The 23,576-nt window shown below is 50.0% G+C and overlaps 2 protein-coding genes across 4 annotated transcripts; one reads left to right on the forward strand and one right to left on the reverse strand.

Annotated features, from left to right (window-relative positions):
- The first annotated feature begins 188 nt into the window (after positions 1–188).
- TEAD2 (TEA domain transcription factor 2) lies at positions 189–15,660 on the forward strand. 2 transcript variants are annotated; one of them, XM_003801495.1, is made up of 12 exons: positions 189–267; positions 1,792–2,029; positions 2,410–2,474; positions 3,180–3,242; positions 4,673–4,780; positions 4,879–4,937; positions 7,034–7,098; positions 8,202–8,344; positions 11,894–12,067; positions 12,854–13,027; positions 13,695–13,847; positions 14,887–15,660. In XM_003801495.1, exons 2-12 carry the CDS (start codon positions 1,798–1,800, stop codon positions 14,998–15,000), a joined length of 1,350 nt encoding a protein of 449 aa, XP_003801543.1. In that variant the 5' UTR covers positions 189–267; positions 1,792–1,797; the 3' UTR covers positions 15,001–15,660. The 2 variants fall into 2 exon arrangements, with proteins under 2 accessions (XP_003801543.1, XP_012668036.1); XM_012812582.2 differs by lacking the exon at positions 189–267 and adding an exon at positions 4,433–4,444 and having other exon boundaries at positions 1,783–2,029; positions 14,887–15,000.
- On the reverse strand, positions 15,650–21,130 carry CD37 (CD37 molecule). Of its 2 annotated transcripts, none has more exons than XM_023507923.1 (8): positions 20,974–21,130; positions 20,796–20,868; positions 19,520–19,644; positions 19,330–19,404; positions 18,096–18,200; positions 17,223–17,441; positions 16,830–16,913; positions 15,650–16,626 (listed from the first exon to the last, which is right to left on the reverse strand). In XM_023507923.1, the coding sequence occupies exons 1-8, from the start codon at positions 21,040–21,042 to the stop codon at positions 16,255–16,257; spliced, it is 1,122 nt and encodes a 373-aa protein (XP_023363691.1). In that variant the 5' UTR covers positions 21,043–21,130; the 3' UTR covers positions 15,650–16,254. The 2 variants fall into 2 exon arrangements, with proteins under 2 accessions (XP_023363691.1, XP_003801544.1); XM_003801496.3 differs by having other exon boundaries at positions 15,650–16,023; positions 20,974–21,045.
- Positions 21,131–23,576: the final 2,446 nt, after the last annotated feature.

Below are 23,576 nucleotides of genomic sequence, written 5' to 3' on the forward strand. Positions count from 1 at the left end.
TTGGAGTCGAAACCCCCAATCCTCCTCTTCTCCTAGGAATCCAAGCGTCCAAATCCCAAGTTTCAACCAGAACCCCAGATAGACTTCATCTTTCCCAAGGCAAAAATTCTCCCCCAAACTGTCACGATCGGGATCCTGGGTCCCACTGTCCGCAGCCTGGGCCCGCCCCCCCCCCGGTCCCTCCCACTTTTCCCAAACAAAGCTACAGGCAACTTTCTCTCTCGCTGCGCCCCGCCCGCCCGCGGTTCCCCAGCCCCAGGCCGGGAGGTAGGAAGGTGCCAGCGGGAGTCAGGGATTCCTCTTTGGGGTGTGTGAATTGGGGTGAGAAGTTGCTGGTTGCGAGGCGTGTGTGTTGTGGGAAGGTCTCTGAATGGCTCTCCGCGCTCTATTTGTCTGGGGCCCAGAGTTTGCGCTTGTGAGCCTAAGTATGCAGCTGCAACTTTCTCCAGAGTCAGAATTTTTGCGGATGGGTCTGAGTTTGGGTGTTAGAGTGCGCGCAGGAGTGGGTGAGGGCTGAAGGTTCCGATGGACTGTGGGGGTGTGTGAACATCTGCAGTGGTGTCAGTTTGGAGTGAGAAAGACCCGTGTGCGCAATTTGTGCGCTGTGATTTTCTTCGTGGAGAAGGGAAGGCCTCCGAGGTAGCCAAGGGACCGCTATGGGCTTTCTGGGTCTTCAGTCTTGTGTCTTTGGAGGTTTAGAGCTTGGAGCGTAATGTTAGGGGGGACCTTTCTTACTCGCTTCCACCGTCCCTTTGTCTGGCCACATGGAGAAGGGCTGGGCTGGGATTTTGGCCTACGGGGGTCTTGAGCGCAGCAGCGCCACTGGGCTCGGGCTGGGGTCTTTGTCTGCCAGGGTGTGAAGGAGGAGGGGAAAGGGGGCCCTGGACCCTGGGGTCCTGGGAAAGATGTGGAAGGCGTGGAGCCTCCAGGGAGGCGGAATCTCTGTGTACTGGGAAAAGTTTTCCCTGTTCCCGGCCTCCGGAAAGTCATTGGGAACTTGAGTTGGATCCGAGCCGACGGTGTAGGGGGAGGGGAGGAAAGAGGAGGGACGTGACGGGGTGGGGGGCGGAGGGGAGTTGCCCTGTTGTCCAGCCCCTCCCCTGGTGGGGGTTGTGGGAAGCTGGGGGAGGGGTCGCCTGGGCCCTTTGTTCTGGCTCTTCTGATGGCAGCCTCCCTGCACCCCCAGCCTGTGGTTCTGTGAGTCTTTCCTGGTCTTGGCCTCAGTTTCTGTCTTCAAACTGTCCACCTCTTTCTGGGTCTCCCTTCCCTTCTCTCTAGGTCTCTGTGGTTCTCTCTCTGGGTCTCTGTCCTCTTCTTTCTGGGTCTCTGTATCCCTGTTTCTCTAGTCTCTGTCCCCGTCTCTCTGGGTCTTGGTCCCAGTCTTTTTAGATCTCCCACCCGCCTTACTTTGGCCTGTCCCCTCTTCTTCTTTTCTAGCAGCTGCTGCTCGCATCCTAGCACCTGTTCTTGGGGTGGGACTGGGATGGTTGTACCCACACCCTCCTCCTGGCAGCTAGCTCCTGACTCCCATTTTGTTTAAAACCAGTAATCCATACCCAAAGTTTTAGCCTTCATGATCCCTAGGCATTATTCTAGGGTAATGATGACTTCAAGACTTCATCACTATGCAGTTCCTCTGGAAACTCAGAGGAGAACACTTGTACCCTAAGCTTTTGCAGCGATCCAGCCCCTTTTTTCCTCCAGGACCCAGCAGTCCAGACTCCTAGCCCTCATATAATTGGTCCTTCGAAGAGGGTCAGGGGAAGCTTGCTGAGCTCTCTGTTCCTCCAGGCCCAGATGGGAGAACCCCGGGTTGGGGCCCCCCTGGATGATGGCAGCGGCTGGACAGGCAGTGAGGAAGGCAGTGAGGAGGGTGCTGGAGGCAGCGAGGGGGCTGGGGGAGATGGGAGCCCAGATGCAGAGGGTGTCTGGAGCCCAGACATCGAGCAGAGCTTCCAGGAGGCCCTGGCCATCTACCCACCCTGCGGCCGCCGAAAAATCATACTGTCTGATGAAGGAAAGATGTATGGTGAGTCCACCTCTATCTTTTGCCCAGTCCTCCACCAATTAACAATGATAATGACCAATACTTATGGAGCTCTAAGTCCCATTCAGGTAAAAATACATTATATCTTCATAGCAACTCTCAGTAGGAACTAGCATCACTATTTGCACAGATGAGGAAACTAAAGCTCAGAAAGTTTAAGTGGTTTGCTTAGGATTGCAGAACTGGTACATGATCAAGCTAGGATGTGAACCCAAGCAATCTGGCTCTCCTAAAGCTGAGGAGACCTGCAACCTAGATGCTACAGACCTTTGAGGACTATTGGTACTTTCTTCTTCCCTAGTTTCTCCTCTGCTAGGAAGTCCTGCTGAAGGTCTAACTCTGTTCCATCTTTGAATCTTCAGGTCGGAATGAACTGATTGCCCGCTACATCAAGCTGAGAACGGGGAAGACCCGAACTCGCAAACAGGTCTCAGAACTGACTTGGGGACTTCTGTCTTGGATGGGCCTGTCTTCTTAGAGATATCCTAGTAAGGGCAGGTTCAGGTTCAAGGAGAATCTGGTTCATGTGCTTTTATCTGTCATCTTGGCAGTGTGCTCTAACTGTGCCTCTTTTGCGGTAGTTTTCTTAACAGTTGTGTTAGAACCAGAGAGACCAAAAGAGCCAAAGAGAAAGCAATAGGGAAGGGGATGGAGATCTGGACCTGGGGAAGATCAGTGAAGTTAGCAAGTTCCTGGAAAGAATAGCCTTTACGGACCTTTCAAGCTTATTTGTAGGTTCTAGTAGGGGACCACAGCTACTCATATATCCCTGACCGAAGAACAATCCTCTTCTATCAGGGAAGATTGTCTTCTTTGACCAAATGTGCTGCTTTGGGAAGGATGCATGTAGAGTGATGAGGGAGGAAGGGGGCTACTGTCTAGCCATCAGACCAGCCGAGTTAACCCTGGTGATCAGTGGATTGACAGATGTTGCAGCCAGGTCACCCTCACATCCAGAATAGCCTTTATGGATACATCTATGTTGGCCTCCTCTTGAGACAGCTAGTACCTTTTGTGTTTGTCATCTTTCATGTTCTAGCAGCTCAGTGAGGCATCTGGAGGAAGGGAAGGGGTATTGAACACAAGGGATGATGACTGTGGCTTGAACCTGCTTCTCTGTTGATCCCTCTAGGTCTCTAGTCACATCCAGGTTTTGACCCGAAGGAAATCAAGGGAAATCCAGTCCAAGCTAAAGGTAGGGACCAAGGCAGTCATCCTGAGAGGGGGACAGAGACTTAGAGAGAGAGGGACAGAGACCTAGAGGCAGATGAGGACAGGGCTCAAGAGAGAGAGTGACAAAGCCCCAGAGAGAAAGGCACAGAGTCCCAGAGAGAGAAGGGCAGAGACCCAGGGAAAGTGGCACAGAGACTTATAGACAAAGGGTCACAGAGCCCCAAAGAGAGGGGGACAGAGTCCCCAAGAGGAGGGAAAAGACCCAGAGAGAGGGGGACAGAGACCAAGGGTCAGGGACTTCTGTAGATGGGGCAGGCAGTATAGAAATCCAAAGTGGGGAGTCAGTGGCTCAGCAAAAGGGTTTGTATAGAGACCCTAGGTAGGGAGGGAGCCCATAGAGTCAGGGATGAAGATTTAACTTAGGACAGTAAGAAGGTCAGGCCATTAGTCCTCTCCTTGACTACTGTGTTACTCACCCTTCCCTCTTTTCCTTTTGTTCTTCCTTCTTCTTTCCTCTTGTGCTATGAAGATCGCCTCTTTTTCTCCTTTAGTTTATCTTCCTATTTCCTTGTCCCCATGTGGCCCACCTGCTTTTTGTGTCCGGAAATCTTCATTTTCTGTTGGAGATTTTTATATCCACTTTCTTTTCTTTATCCTTTGGAGTTCCAGTTCCCTTTTGGCCTGAGACCCTCATATTCTGCCTCTCTGGGTGTTTTTTCTTTCTTTCTTTCTTTTTTTTCTCTTCTTTTGAACTTCAGTATAATCACTTCCTATACTTTTTTGTACCCGGAAGCCTTCCCTTCCTTTCTCTCAAAGTCTAAAAGCCTTCACTTCCGGTCTTTCCTGGACCTTCTCTGTGCCCTCTCTGTTATGTCTGTAATATGAAACATGCACCTTCTATTCCCCCTGGGTTTAAAATTCTCCTTTTTCTGTTGCCTGGGCATCTGGGCTCTCCACTCTGGCTTTTTCTTGACCTAGAAACCCTCATGACTGTCTTTTATATTGGCAGAGAAATCCCTTCTCCAGGACTGACCACTGTCACTTCTTGCTGCATGTTCATCCCTTTGCCTTTTTCCTCTTATTCCCATTGCTCAACTCAGGATGGTGGGACTATGGGCTGGTAGGGCAGGGAGATGAGGGAAAAGTGAGGCCTCACTTCCTAAGTCATGTTTTCTTTCCTCCTTTGGCACCCCTCCCCACCCCTACGGGCAGGCCCTGAATGTGGTAAGTCCCCCTTCCCAACCTCCCATTCACTCTCACTCCAGACAACTGCCCCATCCAGGAGGAGAGGCAAAGGGGCTATAGTGAGAGGGAGTTTAACCCTCCCCTAGCCCTTTGCCTTGACTCCCCAGCTCTGTGTCGTCCCATCCTGGCCCCACCTTGGCATTGTTCCACCTTTGCTGTGTTGACTGGGACTCCCCTATTAACATGAACTGGCACTTTTTTCTTCAGGACCAGGTTTCCAAGGACAAGGCTTTCCAGACCATGGCTACCATGTCTTCAGCCCAGCTTATCTCTGCACCTTCCGTGCAGGCCAAGCTAGGTTCTGCTGGTCCTCAGGTGGCCTGAGTTAGGGATTGTGGGGTTTGGGGCTAAAGGGATGGGGTTGCAGTTGCCAACAGGGGACTGATAACCACCTGTCTTTTTCTCTTCTCCAGGCCTCTGAGCTTTTCCAGTTTTGGTCAGGGGGCTCTGGACCCCCCTGGAGTGTTCCAGAGTGAGTATTTTGTGTCTTGGTTCAGGACCTACCCCCTACCCTCACATCCCCACAGAGAACTTTCTCACTCCTTCTAGCTCCTGTTTTCCCTTTGAACACACCTTCTGGAGCTAGGCTATCTGGATTTGAATCCAATCTCTGCCCTTTATGAGTTATGGGCCTTGGGTAGGTGACTTTAATGCTCAGAGCCTCAGTTTCCTCATCTCTAAAATGGGGATAATAATAGTACTTCCCTTACAGTGTTGTTTTTGGGATAAATGAGTTTAACACATGTATAATTAGTAGGATAGGACCTGGCACATAATAAGTGCTCAGGACAGGGTCTGAGCTGAGATAGTGAGGAGAGGCCTAGGCAGAGGGAGTCTGGGAGGAGGAGAAACAGGGCTAGGGCCTGTTGGCTTGGGAAGGAGGAAGGAGGCAAGGATAGCATCCAGGGTTTGACTAGAGTTGGTGGGACCATCTGGAGATGTGCATCCTGGGGAAGAAGTGGGTTTTAGGGTGAAATGAGCTCAGCATGGGACTTGGGGGGGCTATAGGATGTGTGTGGTATAATAACCTCCCAGTATGATTGTCTTAGCCCTAGAGGCTCATGGGAACATCAGTTACAGGTCCTGAGACTCCAGGGAGGACAAAGTGGAGCCCCCAAAAGTCATGGAAGGGCTTGTTTCCATTCCATTGAGGTGGCTCGTGGACCTGAGGGTAGAACAGGAGTTATTATCGCCTTCCTCAGAAGGAAGAAATGGGTCCTAGCAGTACTTGAGTGTCTTTTTCAGCTCTGAGAAATCCCTGAGAGTGACAGGATGTGTTTCTAGACTAGCGAGATAGAAAATGGGATGATCATGGGAAGTACAAATTTCAGCCCAGGCAGGAACTAAAGGATCCAGGCTGGTGTCACTAAGGGAGTATGGCCACAGGACAGCAAGGCAGAGGATATTGCCAGAAGAAGAGTCAAATGACAGGCTATAGGATCTAGACTAGTAGATAAGTTCAATGGGGAGCTGCTGCTGAGAGATACACGAAAGCATCCAAACAAGTCCCTAGAAGCTCAAGGGACCACATGTTTGCAGGGGAGGGAGCTTGACTTCTTTCCTGACCTTTTTGTTTGTTTGTCTGATTTGTTTTATTTATTTATTTATTTATTTATTTATTTTTTGAGACAGAGTCTCACTTTGATGCACTGGGCAGAGTGCTGTGGTGTTATAGCTCACAGCAACCTCATATTCTTGGGCTTAAGTGATTCTCTGCCTCAGCCTTCCAAGTAGCTGGGATGACAGGTGCCCACCACAATGCCTGGCTATTTTTTAGAGATGGGATGTCATTCTTGCTCAGGGTAGTCTCAAACTCCTGAGCTCAAGCAACCCACCTTCCTCGGCCTCTCAGAGTGCTAGGATTACAGGCGTGAGCCACTGCACCTGGCCTGCTCTCTTTCCTGACTTTTGACCACCATGCCATGTTCAGACTTCTGAGTCTCCACATCATCATCTCCTGGGCTACCTTTGAACCTCTGGATCTGTGACTTATACTATAATAACCCACTAGGCATAAGCAGCTGTTTAAAATAAAACCACACAAGTGCTCAGTGGTCATAGATGGCCAGTGGCTAGGCAGTGCAGATGTAAAACATTCATTTCGTCACACAGAAAGTTCTACTGGATGTTGCTGCCTCCCCACCCCTGAGCCCTGGTTATTTTCTTCCCACCCTCTCAGCCCCTCAGCCTCTTCTTTCTTCAAGCTCCCCATCTTCTTTGTCTTTTCTCCACCTCCCAAGATCTGGTTTCTCTTCTCTTTCTGACATTTTGCAAAGGATACCAAAATGTCACCATCAAGAGTATGGGCTTTGTGGTTGGGACTAACTTAGGTTCAAGTCCAGGCTCCATTGCTTCCCAGCAGTGTGACTTTGACTTTGGGCAGATCACTTGTGCCTCAGTCTCCTCATTTGTTAAATGAGAAGAGCGGTAATTTCACCTATTCAATAGGCTGTGAAGCTTCAGTGACATTGTGCAAAGAATGTTCCAGCACAGGTCTAATTTGTTGTGGCCTCTCATTAAATAAGCACTTTTCTATCTTGCTGACCCCTGGCTTCCTTTTTCTCTCAGTGTGAAGCCATTTTCCCAGACATCGTTCTCCTTGTCACTGACTCCTCCATCTACCGACCTCCCAGGTAAGAGCCTGTTGTCCACCCTCTGTTGGCTCCCCGCTTTTTCCTCGACCTCAACTGCCTTTCCTTCAACCTTCCATTAATCAGAGGACATATTGTTACTGAAGCCCAGCTCTGAGACTGTGTATGTGCCAGTATGTGTGTATATAGGTATGGAAAGGTGAGTGGCAGAATTTGCAACGGTTAAGAACAGGGCTCTGTAGCCAGATGCATACTGGTTTTGTGTTCTATCACTTGCTAGTTTATGAGACATTGGGGAGGTATATTCATGCAATGCAAGTGATAGAAGCCCAAATCAGGCTAGCTGAAGCCAAAAAAGAAAAAAAAGAGAGAGAGAGAAATAATTTTTTTTAGTTGTCAGTTCTAGTAATTGATAATTCAGAATTATGGCTTCAGGCAGGGCTGGATCCTGAAGTGGATGCTGCTCAAGTGGCAGCATTAGGAATTCCTTTGATCTGCTTTTGTCTGTGGTGGCTTCATTTCCAGGCAGGCTCAGCTCACCTGGGCAGCAAAGATGGCTTCCAGAAGTCCATGCCAATGTGGTCCTGAGAACTTATGTCAGTGAAAGAGGGAGTCCCTGGCTCCCTCAGGTTCCACAGATTTATCAATTAGGAACACTTTTGGCTACAATAACCAAATACCTAAATTTAATAGTACCTTAAATAGTAAAAGCTTTAATGAAATAATAAAGGCTTTAACTTTTTGTCAATTCCACATAACAAAAAGTCTGGAGGTGGGCTGCTCCTGTCCTGACACAGTAGCTCAGCAATACTAGGACTGGTATCTCTATAGTTCTCTTGGCCTCTGTCATAATGGCTGCTATGACTCCAGGCACTATGTTCCAAGCAGGACCTGGCCACGGCCAAAAGCTTTCTCCTCCCAAAGTTCTGTCTTTTTCATTCAGGAAGAAACTCCTTCCCAGAAGCCCCCCCTAACATCTCATTGGCCAGGATTGTGTCACATGGCCACCTCTAGCTGCAAGGGAGGCTGGGAAAGTGAGTATTTAGCTTTTTCAGCTTCTAAGTGGAGGCAGGAAAGAGACAATGGTACCTGATATAGTCAACAAATGTTAGCAACTTTTATTGTTCTTTCTTCTTTCTCTTTAGGGTATGAGGCCTCCCAATCCCTCTCACCCCTGCCCCCACCTGCCCCATCACCCCCAGCCTGGCAGGCGCGGGCCCTGGGCACTGCCCGGTTACAGCTGGTAGAGTTCTCAGCCTTTGTGGAACCACCGGATGCAGTTGACTCAGTGAGTGAAATTTTGGGAGAGTCATTAAGAGATTTTTGAAATGTAGAGGGGTGACAGAGAGGGAAGGCAGAGAGTAGTGATTCTCAAAATTTAGCTTATATCAGAATAATGGGGGGGGGGCTTGTTAAAACAAATATTGTCAAGCCCCAATCTATGAACTTTTGATTCACTAATTGTGATGTGGGGCTTGAGAATTTATGTTTCTAACAAGCTCCCAGGTGGTGTTGATGTGGCTGACCGAGGAACCATACTTTGGGAATAAAGGAACTGGAAGGTCATGCAGTCACAGGTTGGGAAGGTCAGAGAAACTCTCCAGACCATCATTTATTCATCAGATGTGTTTTAGTTTCTACTGTTTATCAGGATTTGGAAAGCATATTAAGAACTGGGAAAGCAGATCTTGTTTCTGGGCTTGAGCTTCTCCTGGGTTAGGATACAGACAGATGCTGTATTAGTCAGGGTGAGCTGACAGAAGTCTCAACTCTTAGAACAGCATTTTTCAACCTTTTATTTTTTTTTGAAGCAGAGTCTCATTTTGTTGCCCTCAGTAGAGTGCTGTGGTGTCATAGCTCACAGCAACCTCAAACTCTTGGGCTCAAGTGATTCTCTTGCCTCAGCATCCTAAGTAGCTGGGAGTACAGGTGCCCGCCATAATGCCCAACTATTTTTAGAGATAGGGTCTCACTCTTGCTCACTCAGGCTGGTATTGAACCCATGAGCTCAGGCAATTCACCCACCTTGGCCTCCCAGAATGTTAGGATTACATGTGTGAGCCACCACGCCTGGTCTTTTCAACCTTTTTTAAAAAATCTCACAGCACACTTGAACCTATAGTTAAACAAACTTCCATGGCACACGTAAATTATGTTGATCAAAAAAAAAAAGGTAAAAAAAAAAAAGAAGAATATACTTATTGTGCTTTGAACTTCTTTTGAAAATAATTTAATTGGCTCGGCGCCTATAGCTCAACCGGCTAAGGCGCCAGCCACGTACACCTAAGGTGGCGGGTTTGAATCCCCAGCCCGGACCCGCCAAACAACAATGACGGCTGCAACCAAAAAATAGCCAGGCGTTGTGGCGGGCGCCTGTGGTCCCAGCTACTTGGGAGGCGGAGGCAGGAGACTCACTTGAGCCCAGGAGTTGGAGGCTGCTGTGAGTTGTAATGCCATGGCACTCTACCCAGGGGGACAGCTTGAGGCTCTGTCTCAAAAAAAAAAAAAAAAAAAAAAAAAAAAAAAATTTAATTAATGATTTTTAAAAATTTTCACAGCACACCAGTTGAAAAATCACTGTTTTAGAGATGAAACACCACAAAAGTTTCTTATTCATGTAACATTTCAGTGTGGGTTTGGCAGGGGCCTTCCACACAGTGATTCAGGGATCCAGGCTCTTTCCAATTTGTGCTTCTTCCATTTTCTAGGGCTTCAGAATCTGCTGAAGGATTCTCTGCATCTGGCCAGCAGATGGAGGGAGGGAGAGAGTTAAGATTGTGTAGGAGGCTTCATGGATATGACTAGGATGTGTCAACTATCAGGCCTGCATATACCCCATTGGCTAGAACTTAGTTATGTTACTACCTAACTGTAAAGGAGCCCAGGAAATATAGTTTAGTACTGGGAAGGAACCGGGATTTATGAACACACAGCAGTCACTGTATATACACCAATCAAAACGCTAACATAAATTGTATAAACACTAGTCAAAATACTAATAACTGTATATGGCGATCTTAGTAAAACCCAAATTGGATCATATTAAATCCTCTCATCACACTTAGACTAAAAGCTAACATCCTTTCAGTTGCCCAAAAGGCTCTGGGCAAACTGACCCCTGTTCCTGGTCTGTCCTCACCTCCACACTCTCAACCCTCATTCATTCACTCTACTCCAGTCACATGGCCTCCTTGCTCTTTCTCTACTATGCTAGACCCACTCCCATCTCAGGCCTTTACATCTGCTATTCCTGCTGCTTAGTATATGCTTTCCCCAGGTATGTCCATAACTTACTCTCCATTCATCCAGGCCTTTGCTAGATGATTTCTCAAATAGGCTTTCCTAAAACACCTTCATGGAAAATACCAAATGCTGTTACTTCCAACCCCCTTACTATACTTTACTATGTCTTATTTATTTATTTATTTTTTTGAGAAAGAGTCTCACTCTGTCACCCTGGGTAGAGTGCTGTGGCGTTATAGCTTACAGCAACCTCAAACTCTTAGGCTTGAGCAATCCTTTTGCCTCAGCTTCCCGAGTAGCTGGGACTTTAGGCACCAACCACAACACCTGGCTAGAGATGGAGTCTTGCTCTTGCTCAGACTGGTCGTGAACTCCTGAGATCAAGGGATCCTCCTACCTCAGCCTCCCAGAGTGCTAGAATTACAAGTGTGAGCCACCAGGCTTGGCCGTCACCTTCTTTTTTTAAAAATAGCATATATCATTTCTTGAAATTTATATCCATGGGTTGATTTCCAAATTTTCTCTCTCTGTCAGTACACAGTCTGTGAGGTCAGGGACTTTGTCTTGTAGCCCTGGTGCCTGCACACAGATCTCTTGATAGGTATCAGTTGAATAATGAGTGCATGCTGGAATGGGGGGAGCTGAAGTTTTTGTGGCTGTACAGTGGAATAATTCTGTTTGGGGAGTCAGTCAAGACTTCCCTGGTATGATAATATTTGAGCTGGACTTTGAGGATTATATAGGAGTTTGCCATGTATGGAATTGAATATTCCAGGTAGAGAGATGGGCAGAGCATGGAGTTCTCAGGGAGAAAAATAATATAGTATGGTGGAGCTGGTGAGGCTGCAGATAGGTGGGCAGGTGCTGGTTCTGGGAGAGCTGGCATTGCTAAATTAAGGCACCTAGACTTTCTCCTGAGGGCAAAGGAGAACCACGGAATAGTGGGGTAGAGAGATTCTATCTGATTGCAATCAAGGGAGGTTTCCAGAAAGAGGTAGATTTGGGACTGGAAAGATACAGGGAAGATATGTATTGGAGGAGAAGATGGGAAGGGCTTTCAGGATATGTAAAATGTCAAAACAAGGATTCATGAGAATGTGGACAAAAAGGGAGTCTGGGGTGTGAGCTGTGTGGATTCCTATCCATCTATCCATTGAACATTGGTAAGGACCTATTCTGTACAGGGCCAGGTAGAGGGGGTATGGGCTTTGTTCTGGGAGTACTGGGGAGCCATGAGAGGACTATGAGCAGGGGGTAGCCAGGGTCAGCTCTGGGGCCATATAGAGGATGAACTGGAGAGGAGAGGTGGGAGGCTGAGATGAGGCTGGGATGAGGGTGGGAGAGGATGAGGCCTGAGCTGAGGCTAAGGCAGTGAGGACAGAGCTGAGAGGATTGGGCAGAGAGTTGGGGACTGAGGGACTGTGGGGATGCAAGGGCAGAAAGGGGTTAGGACAGTGTCTGGGGGTCAGGTCTAGTGCTGGGTGGAATAGCCAACTGGAGCTGTGGGGATGGCGACAGTGTGAGCTGGGCTTGGGTAGGGAGGGTTGGAGGTCCAACCCACCTCCCACTTTTCACCCACACTGACCTTCCTTAGTACCAGAGGCACCTGTTTGTACACATCAGCCAACACTGCCCCAGCCCTGGAGCACCCCCTCTTGAGAGCGTGGACGTTCGCCAGATCTATGACAAATTCCCTGAGAAAAAGGGTGGTCTGCGAGAACTGTATGATCGTGGGCCACCCCACGCCTTTTTCCTGGTTAAGTTCTGGGTAAGTTCCAACGGTAAAACCGAAAGTGCTCATAAATCATGTGGCAGCCCAGCTAAGGCCTCTTGCTCTCAGGGAGAGAGAGCTAGGTGTCAGCCTGGCCCATACTTGTCAGTCTTCATGGCTTAGAGTGTCAACCCCCTTTGATGGCCCCCAGAGTGGAATGGAGCTGCTTGGGCCTTGCTAGCCTAGAAACCAGGCTCTTAGAAGGGGCTGAACTCTTTTTTGAGACAGATTCTCACTGTATTGCCCTGGGTAGAGTGCCCAGGCATCATACCTCACAGCAACCTCCAACTCTTGGGCTCAGAGTGATTCTTTTGTCTCAGCTTCCTGAGTAGCTGGGACTATAGGCACCTGTCACAAGACCCAACTAGTTTTTTTTTTCTACTTTTAGTAGAGATGGGATCTCACTCTTGCTCAGGCTGGTTTCTAACTTGTGAGCTGAGATGATCCACTCATCTTGGCCTCCCAGAGTGCTGGGATGATAGCCATGAGCCACCATGCCTGGCAGGGGCTGAACTCTTGAGTTGGACTTCAAGAGAAAAAAGGTGAATTCCAGGGCTCCTTTGGTTACTGAAGAGAGAGGGTATAGACCATTTTTGGGACCCAGATTTCTCCAACACTGATGGAAAGGTGGATGTTCTCCAGAAGCCAGCTCGTGAAGAACTTTGAAAACTGAGGGAGAGAGGGGTAACTAAAGGCACAATGGGGCAGCCAGGTTATGGGGCAGAGTCCCCACTATTTATGAGGACATCTCCTCCAACTCTTCTGTGGTTTCCCATCCCCCAGGCGGACCTGAACTGGGGCCCAAGTGGCGAGGAGGCAGGGGCTGGCAGCGGTAGCAACAGCAGTAGCGGTGGCTTCTATGGAGTGAGCAGCCAATATGAGAGCCTGGAACACATGACCCTCACCTGTTCCTCCAAGGTCTGCTCTTTTGGCAAGCAGGTGGTGGAGAAGGTGGAGGTGAGGCTGGAGGGTGGAGCTCTGGGCAGGTGAGTGCCCAGCCGCCTGCCACTCTGGGGCTGCAGAATGGACCAGGAGCTAAATGGCTCAGACATTTGAGGGTATGCATAGGGTGGAGGTATCCTAGCCTCTTTGGGGGTTTAGTGTATAAGTTTGGAGCTATTACGGAGTTCATAAATCACAAGTAGGAATCACTTTGATGGTTGAAATATGTGGTACAGATATTTAGAGTCACAATAATTGAAAAGGTTTTTATGGATATGTAGGAGTTTATAGAGCAAGGAAGTTCAGAAGTCATACTTAGGGATTGCCGGGGACTTGGAAGATCTCAAGGTGCGAGGTCATGTAGAGTTTGGAGCTTTTATGGGGGGTTCTTTGGAGGGTTTAGAGTATATCTGAGTTCCTGGAGGTCAGAGTTATTTAGAAATCTTTAGGGTTCAAAGAATCACTTTGCGGGGCTTGGGGAACTCCTGGTTTATAGACTCAGAGATCTTGGGTCGGATCTCTAAGGGTTCAGGGCTTCCACCTTGGTCACTGTAGGTGGGATGATGCAGAGAAGATGGCAATGGGAGTGAGTGTGACATCTGAGAGGCACAGGGTGGAGGTCCTGGGGTGACCCATGTGTCTCTCAACCACTGTTCTCCCGACTTCTTGCACCCTGGTTTAGACGGAGCGGGCCCAGCTGGAGGATGGGAGGTTTGTGTACCGCCTGCTGCGGTCACCCATGTGTGAGTACCTGGTGAATTTCCTGCACAAGTTGCGGCAGCTGCCTGAGCGCTACATGATGAACAGCGTCCTTGAGAACTTCACCATCCTCCAGGTGACATGCTGGGGCTGGGCCGAGCAGGACTCCTGATGTAGAGGACAGTGTTCACAACAGAATCTTTAGTCTAGGGGACTTCTTCACATAGGGGGCAGATAATGGAGTACCCCATGTTGGGCTCTCAGCCTACAGGATCCCTTCACTCATGGAACTGACAAAGCAGGGACTCTACCCTCACTTTCACTCTGTCACCCTGGGTAGATTTCTGTGGTGTCATAGCTCGCAACCACCTCATACTCTTGGGCTCAAGCAATAGCCTTGCCTCAGCATCCCAAGTAGCTGGGACTACAGGTGCTCATCACAATGCCCAGCTAGTTTTTCTATTTTTAGTAGAGATGGGGTCTTGTTCTTACTCAGGCTGATCCACCTGCCTCAGCCTACCAGAGTGCTGGGATTACAGGCGTGAGTGCCTGGTCCTGCCTGGGGCTCTTTTAACCAGGAAACTGATGCAGTGGGGACCCCACAGTTGACCCTTATCTTAGGGTACCCCTTAACCCAGAGAAAAGATGTAGTGGACACTTCATAGCACTCACATAAGGGGATCAATCCCTCCTTCATTAATCCCAAAACTTGGTTGGTTAGTGGATAGGTAGAGACCGAGGAAAGAATAGACTTTGATGGTGGGACCTCACAGGGCATGTCTGATGTGGAGGCCACCAAAGGCAGATCCTTAGCTTCCCAGGGAACATGATGTGGTGGAAGCCCCTTTAACTTTGGGGGGTGTGCTAAGATGGAAACCCCTTGACTGGGGGACCTGAAGTGAGGGTACTCCCTTTATGTGTGACATGGTAGGGATCCCATTAACCTACGGAATGTGATATGGGGGAACCCCATTAACTGAGATGTGATACACCATCTGATATGAGGCCCCTCCGATGGAGGGGCTGGAGAAGCTGACATATTGAGCATCCCTTTTATTTGTGGAACTTGTTTTGTGGGGGTGGAAAAGAGGTTTGCTGTCTCATGGTAGCTTGGAAAGGGCACAGTGGTCCTTGCCCTTCCAAGCATAAGACCCTTCTCATGGCCTCCCTGGCAGGTGGTGACAAACAGAGACACCCAGGAATTGCTGCTGTGCACTGCCTATGTCTTCGAGGTCTCCACCAGTGAACGTGGGGCCCAGCACCACATTTACCGCCTGGTCAGGGACTGAAGGGGAACCTCAAAACTGGCTGACTCCCAGAACATCCTCCTCCCAGGAAGAACGCTTCAGCTCTCCTCATGCTTACTTAGAGGGCTGTGATTTAAAGGGCTAACCTCAGAAACCTAAGCAATAGGGGACCCCAAAACTTGGTTGGTGAGCTGAATTAGGTGGGGACTGAGGAAAGAATTGACTCTGATAGTGAGACCTCATAGGAGGTGTCTCAAAGGACAGATCACTCCAGAGCATCAAGGTTTGAGGACAGGAGTGAGACAACCTCCAGGTACTCTTCTCAGCCTCTGACAGGGCCCCTTTACCCTGCTCTTCTGGATGTTTTGGAGGGCCTTAGTTACACATTGGCTTGTCTCCCTTCCTGTTTTCCAGCTGCCAGCCCACCCTCATTCCTTCCTATCCCTACTACCCTTTGTGTCACAAAGATTAACCCTATTTGTGCAGGAACAGAGCCAGATGGGCCCTGGAAATATTTTTAATATAACAAGCTATTTATAAGGGTTATGACTTTATCTCAGCAGCACAAGCAGTGGGATGAGGCTTCGAAATCTCATCCCCCCTCCTCCTCAGTGAGCCACATGCTAGACTGCTTCCTTTCCTTCCCCAACCCAAAGTGTGTTGGTTTGTGTTCTGACAGAGGATAAAGCTATTTTACCAAAATGCAAGATATTTATTTGAGGTTTGGGTGAAAAATAATCTTGTGGGAGGTGGTAGGCCGACAGATGAGTCAAGGAAACCAAGTATCTCTGGGGGCAGGAAGCTGGTGGACGGAAGCCCCAGGTCCCTCAGGAGAGGCAGAGAGGGGCAGGCGGACACCTGGGTCCCCAGGGGAATGAGGAGGTGGAGGGCTCAATGGAGGGGGTGAACTGAGCATTAAACAAATATTTACAGGCGATGGGGAAGTGCTCTTGAAGGGGTCAGGGTAGGGCTCATGAAGGATGGGGCCTAGCGGTATCGAGCCAGCTGTTTGTAGACATGGTCCAGGTTTCTGCACAGGAATATCGAGAGCGTCATGAAGCCGAGCTATAGAGAAAGGAGACGCAGTGAGAAAGGTTTAGTGGGCGCTGGCAACAGTGGGTATGATGCCCCCCACCCCCCATCACCACCAGGGAGGAAAGTCAGTGGTGGACTGGAAGGGCTAGAGAAAGGAGTAGGTAGAAACGAGCGAGGCTAGAGGGAGAACTTCAGTAGGTGGGAAGGCAGGGTCGGGTTAGCGCCTGAGAGGAGTAAGGTCGGAAGCAAGTCCAAGATCCTTTATTCTGGAGGCTCATCTGTCTCTCCCTTCTCGGCTTCTAATTCTGCCTCAGCCTCAGCCTCTGCGCCCACACTCCCGGTCTCTGGCTGCTCCTCATCTTGATCCCACAGTGGCCAGGGCCCCAGGGCCATGGGTAGCTTGCCTTGGGGGGCCTTGTCCCCCCAGTTGGGGCAGGCATCCGCCATGCCCCAGCCACCCCATAGACTGCCGCTACGCCCACTGCTGTTGAGCACACCACAGCGCCCACTGCCGCCGTCAGCGATCAGACTGTGTCCCAGGAGGCTGGAACTGTTGGCGCCTGGCACTGACGGCTTGGGTTCCTGGCGGAGTGCCCTGCGCTGTAGCAGCAGGCCCAGCACCATTACACTCACCTGCGAGGAAGTGAAAGGGCTATTGTGGCCAATGGCAAGAGGCTCTCCCTGCATGCGGCCAAGCAGGGCTACAGAAGCTAGGTCCCCTCCCGCTCGTTAGTTGGAGTGGGCGTCTTTCCAGGACAACCAGAGGACACGCATTTAGGTGCCAGGCCATCTAAGGATAATAGGGCCAATGGCAAATGGGGACGGATCCAGATCACCTCGAGTAGGCCGATGCCCAGACAAATGCCCACAATGGAAATGAGGTTGTTGTGCAGCCACTTCTGGAGGTTCTGCGCGCAGCCCTGGAGGTGTAGGGAAAGGTTACAAGCAGAGTTCTTCTAGGATTCTCTCTCAAGTCCAGGCCCAGCGTTCTCAGCCCCAGCCCTCGCCTCCCTTCCAGTCACCGACTTGCTTCCGTTGTTACCAGGATTCTCTAGTTTCCTTAATTCTGTACCTGTTCCTCACTTCTTCCAAAGTCGCTCTTTCTTTGCGCTCCACCCGTCCTAGAAACCCCGCCCCCTGTAAAGCCCCACCCCCTCATGAGGCGTTAGGGTCTCTTGTAGACCCACCCCTCTCGCAGACTCCGCCCATCTCTGGCCGCCGGGACCCACCTCGCGATAGATGGAGCCTTTTGCTGAGACAGTGCAAAGGTCTGTACTGTGTCTGGCCCGCCCTGTAGGTCCTTGCCGGCTGAACTGGTGGATTGCGGATTCGTTGGTCGCTGACGAGTTAAAACAGGAGCAAGGCACGCGGTGCACCTCTGACTCGTTGCCTCTCAGTATGAGCACCTGGAACCAGTCCTGTGGAGAGTGCCAGCCGCAGCAGCGCAGCTGGAAGAGGCAGGCATACGAGTCAGGCGGACAAGTACTGGAGAGATAGGAGATGATGTTGGGGATCAGGGTACTAAGTGATGGGTATGACGTCATACCCAGGAGTAGAGGGCTAAGCGGTGGGTGCAGGATTGGGGGGTAGTGGGCTGAGCTGTGGTTGAGAAGAGGTTAGGGGACATTACTGGAACTTGAGGTTTGAAGAGACCTGAGTCATAGAGACCTGGGGCTGGGGGAAGAGCTACAGCATCGCCCTGTGGAGAGGCGATTAGGTGCGCAGTGCAATTCAGTCTCAGGGGACAGGTGAATGGGAGTGTGAGGCGACGTGAGTGTCCAGGGAATGGAGTCTCATTGGAGTTGGGATCCACTGGAAGCCAGAGTCACCACGGAGGAAGCTGAGTCACCTTAGTGTTGGGTGTAGGGACTCGACCACTTGGGGCAGGGGCGGGGTCTCTTTGAGGCAGAGGGTGGGGAGCTACGCCAGAATCTAGGGACTAGGGCCAGTTATTTTATCTTTTAGGTGCGGACTTGGAGGGGTTCGGGTACTTATGATTCTGGAGCAGGGGCCAGAGGCCACGTCGGGGAGGAATCTCCTCGAAGCACCAGGGGAAGCTAGAGGTTGGGGACACGTCAGGGTGGAGTGGAAGGTGCACGCACCTGGAACTGCACGTAGTCCCAGCTCTCCTCAGCCGCTGTCTCCTCCGGGTTGGCGTGGTAGTTTTGGATGGTCTTCTTCACGATGTCCTGCACGCTTCGCTCCAGCTGAGACAAGAGTGAGGCTGGGCTCTATCTGCTCCACCTCACCCCAGCATCTCTTCAGCCCAAAGGGGTCCCTGTATCTTTTGTTGGCCTCGATGCCTCAGTGAATGGCTGGCCAGGTCTCTCTGTTCCTCAGATCTGTCATTCTGTTTCTCCCACTATTTCTAGAGTTCATTAGCTTTCTTCTTCTTCTTCTCTCTCTCTCTCTCTTTTTTTTGCAGTTATTTTTTTGGCCAGGGCTGAGTTTGAACCTGCCACCTCCAGTATATGGGGCCGGCGCCCTACTCCTTTGAGCCACAGTCACTGCTCAGAGTTCATTAGGTTTCTATCTCTCTCCTCTTCCAGAACTTCTGTTTCTGTTCCTGTTCTCTCTCTCCCAGCTCCACGTCCCATGTGTTTCACTTTGGATCTCTTCATGTCTGTCCATATCCATGTGTCTTTCTCTGACTCTGCCTGTCTGTCTCTTTTTTTTTTTTTGTTTTTTGAGACTGACTTTCTGTTGCCACAAGCTAAAGTGCAGTGGCATCAGCCTAGCTTGCAGCAACCTCAAACTCCTGGGCTCAAGGGATCCTCCTGCTTCAGTTTCTCCAGTAGCTGGGACTACAGGCACTCACAATATTTAGCTAATTTTTTCTCTATAATTCCATACTTCATTTTATTTTTAAGTATGTAATCCCAGGATTTCCTTCCTGTGTGTTTTTAAACAGTATCATTCCCTCTCTTTCTCTTTTGAGATAGTCTTGCTCTGTTCCACAGGCTAGAGTGATGTGGCATCAGCCTAGCTTGCAGCAACCTCAACTCTTGGGCTCAAGCAATCCTATCTCAGCTTTCTGAGTAACTTGGGACTACAGGCCTGCCAACATGACTGGCTAATTTTTTTTTCTATGTTTAGTAGAGACAGGGTCTTACTCTTGTTTAGGCTAGTCTCAAACTTCTGGGCTCAAGCAATCCTCCTGCCTTGGTCTCCCAGAGTGCTAAGATTACATATGTGAGCCAATGTGCCCAGCCTGTTATTTCTTTTTGTCTATGTCAGCCCATCTGCCTTTGTTTCCATCTCTTTCCACCCCCTAGCCCCCAACCTCCATCCCCTGCCACTGCCAAGGTGGAGTGGTGGCAGTGAGAGCAAGCTTACCCGGGCTCGCTGAGTGGAGATGAGGATTCCCAGGGTGATCTGTGTGGTAAACAAGAGGAGCAGCATCCCAAAATACTGGGGGCAGAATGGAGAGGTCAGGCTGAGGTGGTGCCTAGGTCAACCTCCCCAGGGCATTTTTGAAGGGGGGTGTAGGAGTGGTTCTAGGGATAGAGGGAAATAGAAGACTCACCAGACCCAGAAGGCAGCGGAGCTCCTTGAGGGCTCCCACACAGCCCAGGAGGGCAAGCCCCATGGTAAGGATTCCTGAGATGGCCAGGATTTTGGACCAGTTCTGCAGAGGCATGAAGGACAAGCCTGGGAGAGGTGAGAGGCAGTGATGGTGGGCCTGGTGTCCATAGCTCCAAGCAGCCCCATCTCCCACCCAGGCAGCCACCTAAGTGGGGAGCAATATTCTGTGGGTCCTCTCTTTGGGCTCTTTGTTTCTACATTTGGGTTTCTGCCTTTCTCTGGGGCTCTGCCCTTGCCCCACTGCAATTTGCTGTCCCTTTCTGGGACTCTCTTCTCATTCTGGACCTGTTTCCCCCGTCTGGATCTCTGCCCCTTTCTTTTTCTCTCTCTCTCTCTTTCCTCCCTCAGCTCCTTCTCATCCCCATTAGTTTCAGTTAAATGACTTGTTATATGACATTGGCTTAGTAACTTAACCTTCCTGAGACCTAGTGGATAATTATATTAATTTCTCAGGGTTGTCTTGAGGGGCACCTGGGAGCATGTATAAACTCAGTCCTCAGGCTGGGAGCAGTGGCTCATGCCTGTAATCCTAGCACTCTGGGAAGCCAAGGTGGGTGGACTGCTTTGAGCTCAGGAGTTCAAGACCAGCTTGAGCAACAGTGAGACCCTGTTTCTACTAAAAATACAAAGAAAACTAGCTGGGCACAGTGGCACATACATGTAGTCCCAGTTACTTGGGAGGCGGAGGCAAGAGGATAGCTCAAGACCAAGAGTTTGAGTTTGCTATGAGCTATGATGCCACAGCACTGTACCAAGGGTGACAGAATGAGACTCTGTCTATAAATAAATAAATAAAAACTCAGTCTTTAACATAGGATAAACACTTATTAAATATGAGCTATTAACATTTGGGTGATTAGTATTGTCTACTGTTATTAATATTATTTCTGCTCTTCTACTTCCTTGCTGTATCACATCCAGCAAGGGACTTCCCCTATCACTTCAAGAGAGAGGAAGGTTTGTGGGAGGATCTGATGAGCACCAGCACACGATCTGACACAAAGGAAGTGCTTGAGAAATGGCTATTATTATTGATATGCACAACCCCATTTGCCAGGGGAAAACACAGGCTCCTAGAAGTACAGCACTGGTAAGCAGGGGATTGGAGCCTGTAGCCTACCCAGGAAGTTGGTCACTATGGGCCTCCCAGGGATAAGGGAGACCACAGGAGGTCACTTGGGGGGAGGGTCTCCCCTACAGTCCCATTCCCCCCTCACCCACAAAGGACACAAAGCTGGTCTTGTCAATGAGTATCCAGATGCCAAAGCAGAAAATAAGGCTTCCCAGGACCTGGAGAGAGGAGAGGAGAATATGGTAGTAGGCAAAGCCAGGGTGTGAGGTTCAGGGCTGCGGCAGGGGTTGGGGCCCGGGCTGGGTAGCCATGAGGCAACTCACAAAAAAGAAGAGGTTGAAAACGAAGAGGAAGTACTTGATGAGGCTGAGGCAGCTCTCCTGGGCCGACATCTTCACCTAAAAGGCAGAGTGATCAGCTTGAGGGATCTGATGGGTACTGGCAGTGAGGAGAGAGGCAGAAAGACAGAGGCCAAGAGTGAAAGAGAGAGAGAGAGGCCGAGAGCCAGGGAGAAAGCAAGAACACAGAGAAAGAGGAAGTTCCCGGGGCTCCACCTCCTCTGTCTTCACCCAAAGTGACTCTCTTCTCTGTCTTTCTCCTTGTCTCTGTCACTTGCCCAGGTAGGACTTACACCCTGGTACCTGAGGTGGGCTGGAATTTGTGGCAGCTAAGGACGCTACCCCGGACACTTGGGACAGTTCCTCCCGTGTTTCCATGGCTCAGGCTGCAGGATTCAAAGGGACTCTTGATCTATTCATACCCATCTCTGGGCACTGGGACCCCAGGTCTGGCCATGGACAGCAGCTGACCTCACAGACACTCTGACCTCACACCCTGCTAAGCTATTCCATCTCTGCATCCAGCTCTGTTCCTCCTTCCCTGCTCAAGGTCTCTTGTTGTAGTCTTTGGGTCTCTGTTCCCCTCTCTCTGGATCTTTTTCCCCCCTCCTTGCTGTCCCCTTCTCTTAGAATCTCTCCCTCTTTCTCCAGGTCTCTTTCCTTGCCCTCTAAATTTCTGTCCTCCTCCTGTCCCCTGAGTCTCTATCCTCCCTCTCCCTGGGTTTCTGGCCTTTCTCTCTGGGTCTCTGTCCTTCTTTCATTATCTATCTTGCCTACCCACCCACCCCCACCCAAACCCCATCTTTACCACTCTCTTTGCATCCTGTTCTAGACCAGGGTGCTCCCACCTGCTGAGGGGCAGGGCTGGGCACGTGGGGAAGTGAAAGTGCTGCAGACCTGAGGAGGGAAGGTCCCTAGGAGTGGGAGGGCAGCTGAGTGGTGCCAAGAAACCCAGCGGAAGCCAGGCCTCAGGCAGCACTTCCTGCCTCTGCAGTGGGGCTCAAGGGGAGAAGGCCCCAGAGGAGCCAAGAGTGTTGAATCTTGGCAGTCAGATCTGAGTTTGCAGTGCCTGCTTGCTGGTCACACCCAGCAACCTCTGCAATCTTCCTCGAAGTCCTCATCAGCTCCCCACTCTTGATAAGTCTCACATTCCTCACCGATTTCCAACTCTGGGGGTTTCCCCACCACCCAGTCATCTACCCAGACCCTGGGAAACTTGCCTCCCTGAGGACTCAGCTCCTTCTTTCTCTTCTGAGAGATTCCATCTACTATTTTCTTTTTTCTTTCTTTTTCTTTCTTTCTTTTTTTTTGAGACAGGGTCTCACTCTGTCACCCAATCTGGAGTGCTGTTGCATGATCATAGCTCACTGCAACTTCAAACTTCTGAGCTCAAGCAATCCTGTCTCAGCCTCCCAAGTAGCTGGGACTACAGGTGCCTGCCGCAATGCATGGCTAATTTTTCTATTTATAGTACAGATGGGATCTCACTCTTACTCAGGCTAATCTCCAACTCCTGAGCTCAAGCAATCCTCCCAACCAGGCCTCCCAAAGTGCTAGGATTATAGGTGTCAGCCACCACACCTGGCCTCATCCTACTGTTTTCTAAATCTGTCTCCTGACTTCCAGTCAACTGTGCTCTGGGTGTCCCCTGGGACATTCACTCTCACCACATCCTGTCCAGAAGTCAGAGGCCCCCTCAAATTCTCTCCCTTGCCTAATCTCCCCATCTGAGGCAGTTCCACTGTCTATCCCCACTGGGCCAAATCCCTGTCCTTGCTCCTCAACAGCCTGCCAGTCTCTAAAGTGTACCTCTCCTGCCTCCTAACTCTCTAGTCTATCCCTCCCCTCTGTCTTTGGAGTTCAGGCTGTCTCAGGGATCTTGTTGTTCCACTTGGACCTTGACCTCAGGCTCCTCCCCAATCTCTAGTCTCTCCCTTCCAGTCTATCCCCAACATGGGGGGTCTTTTTGAAACCTAGACCTGAGTCACATAGTTCTATGTCTAAATCACAGTTTGGACACTAAGTCACCACCCCCTCATCCCTCAGCTGCTACTTGTAACCCTTACAAATTCCTCTATGCTCTATGATGAAAATATTATTAATACATTGTAAATAATCCATTTCTCTCTCCAAGGCCATCTTAGTCCAGACCCCCATTATTTTCCACAAAAATAGTTATAGCTGATTATAGTGGGTTGAATGGTGGCCCTCAAAAGATATGGCCATGTCCTAATACTCAGAGTTTGAAGATGTGACCTTATTTGGGAAAAAAAAAAAGGCTTTTACAGATGTAAATACGTTAAGGATCCCAAGATAAGATCACCCTGAATTATCCAGGTGGGCCCTAAATCCACTGAGAAGTGTCCTTCCAAGAGAAATGCAGAAGAGAAGACAAAGAAGAGGAGGTCACCATGTGAAGGTGGACATGGAGACTGGAGTTCTGTAGCCATAAGCCAAGGAATTCCTGAAGCCACCAGGAGCTGGAGGAGGCAAAGAGCTAATCCTTCCCCAGAGCTTCTGGAAGAAATGTGGTCCTGCTGACACCTTGATTTTGGACTTCTGGCCTTTGGAACTGTGTGAGAATAAAC

Source organism: Otolemur garnettii, unplaced genomic scaffold, assembly GCF_000181295.1.
Source record: "Otolemur garnettii isolate 467f Iridium unplaced genomic scaffold, OtoGar3 scaffold00211, whole genome shotgun sequence".
NCBI lineage: Eukaryota > Metazoa > Chordata > Mammalia > Primates > Galagidae > Otolemur > Otolemur garnettii.

Excerpts from the sequence above, each read along its gene's own strand:
- TEAD2 (XM_012812582.2), top strand. The coding sequence starts at position 1,798 with ATGGGAGAACCCCGGGTTGGGGCCCCCCTGGATGATGGCAGCGGCTGG. Across the intron at positions 2,475-3,179 it reads AGACCCGAACTCGCAAACAG|GTCTCTAGTCACATCCAGGT; the intron begins GTCTCAGAACTG and ends TGATCCCTCTAG. Across the intron at positions 12,068-12,853 it reads TTTTCCTGGTTAAGTTCTGG|GCGGACCTGAACTGGGGCCC; the intron begins GTAAGTTCCAAC and ends CCCATCCCCCAG.
- CD37 (XM_023507923.1), bottom strand. The coding sequence starts at position 21,042 with ATGTCGGCCCAGGAGAGCTGCCTCAGCCTCATCAAGTACTTCCTCTTC. Across the intron at positions 20,869-20,973 it reads TTTTCAACCTCTTCTTTTTT|GTCCTGGGAAGCCTTATTTT; the intron begins GTGAGTTGCCTC and ends TCCTCTCTCCAG. Across the intron at positions 16,914-17,222 it reads AAGGCTCCATCTATCGCGAG|GGCTGCGCGCAGAACCTCCA; the intron begins GTGGGTCCCGGC and ends CTACACCTCCAG.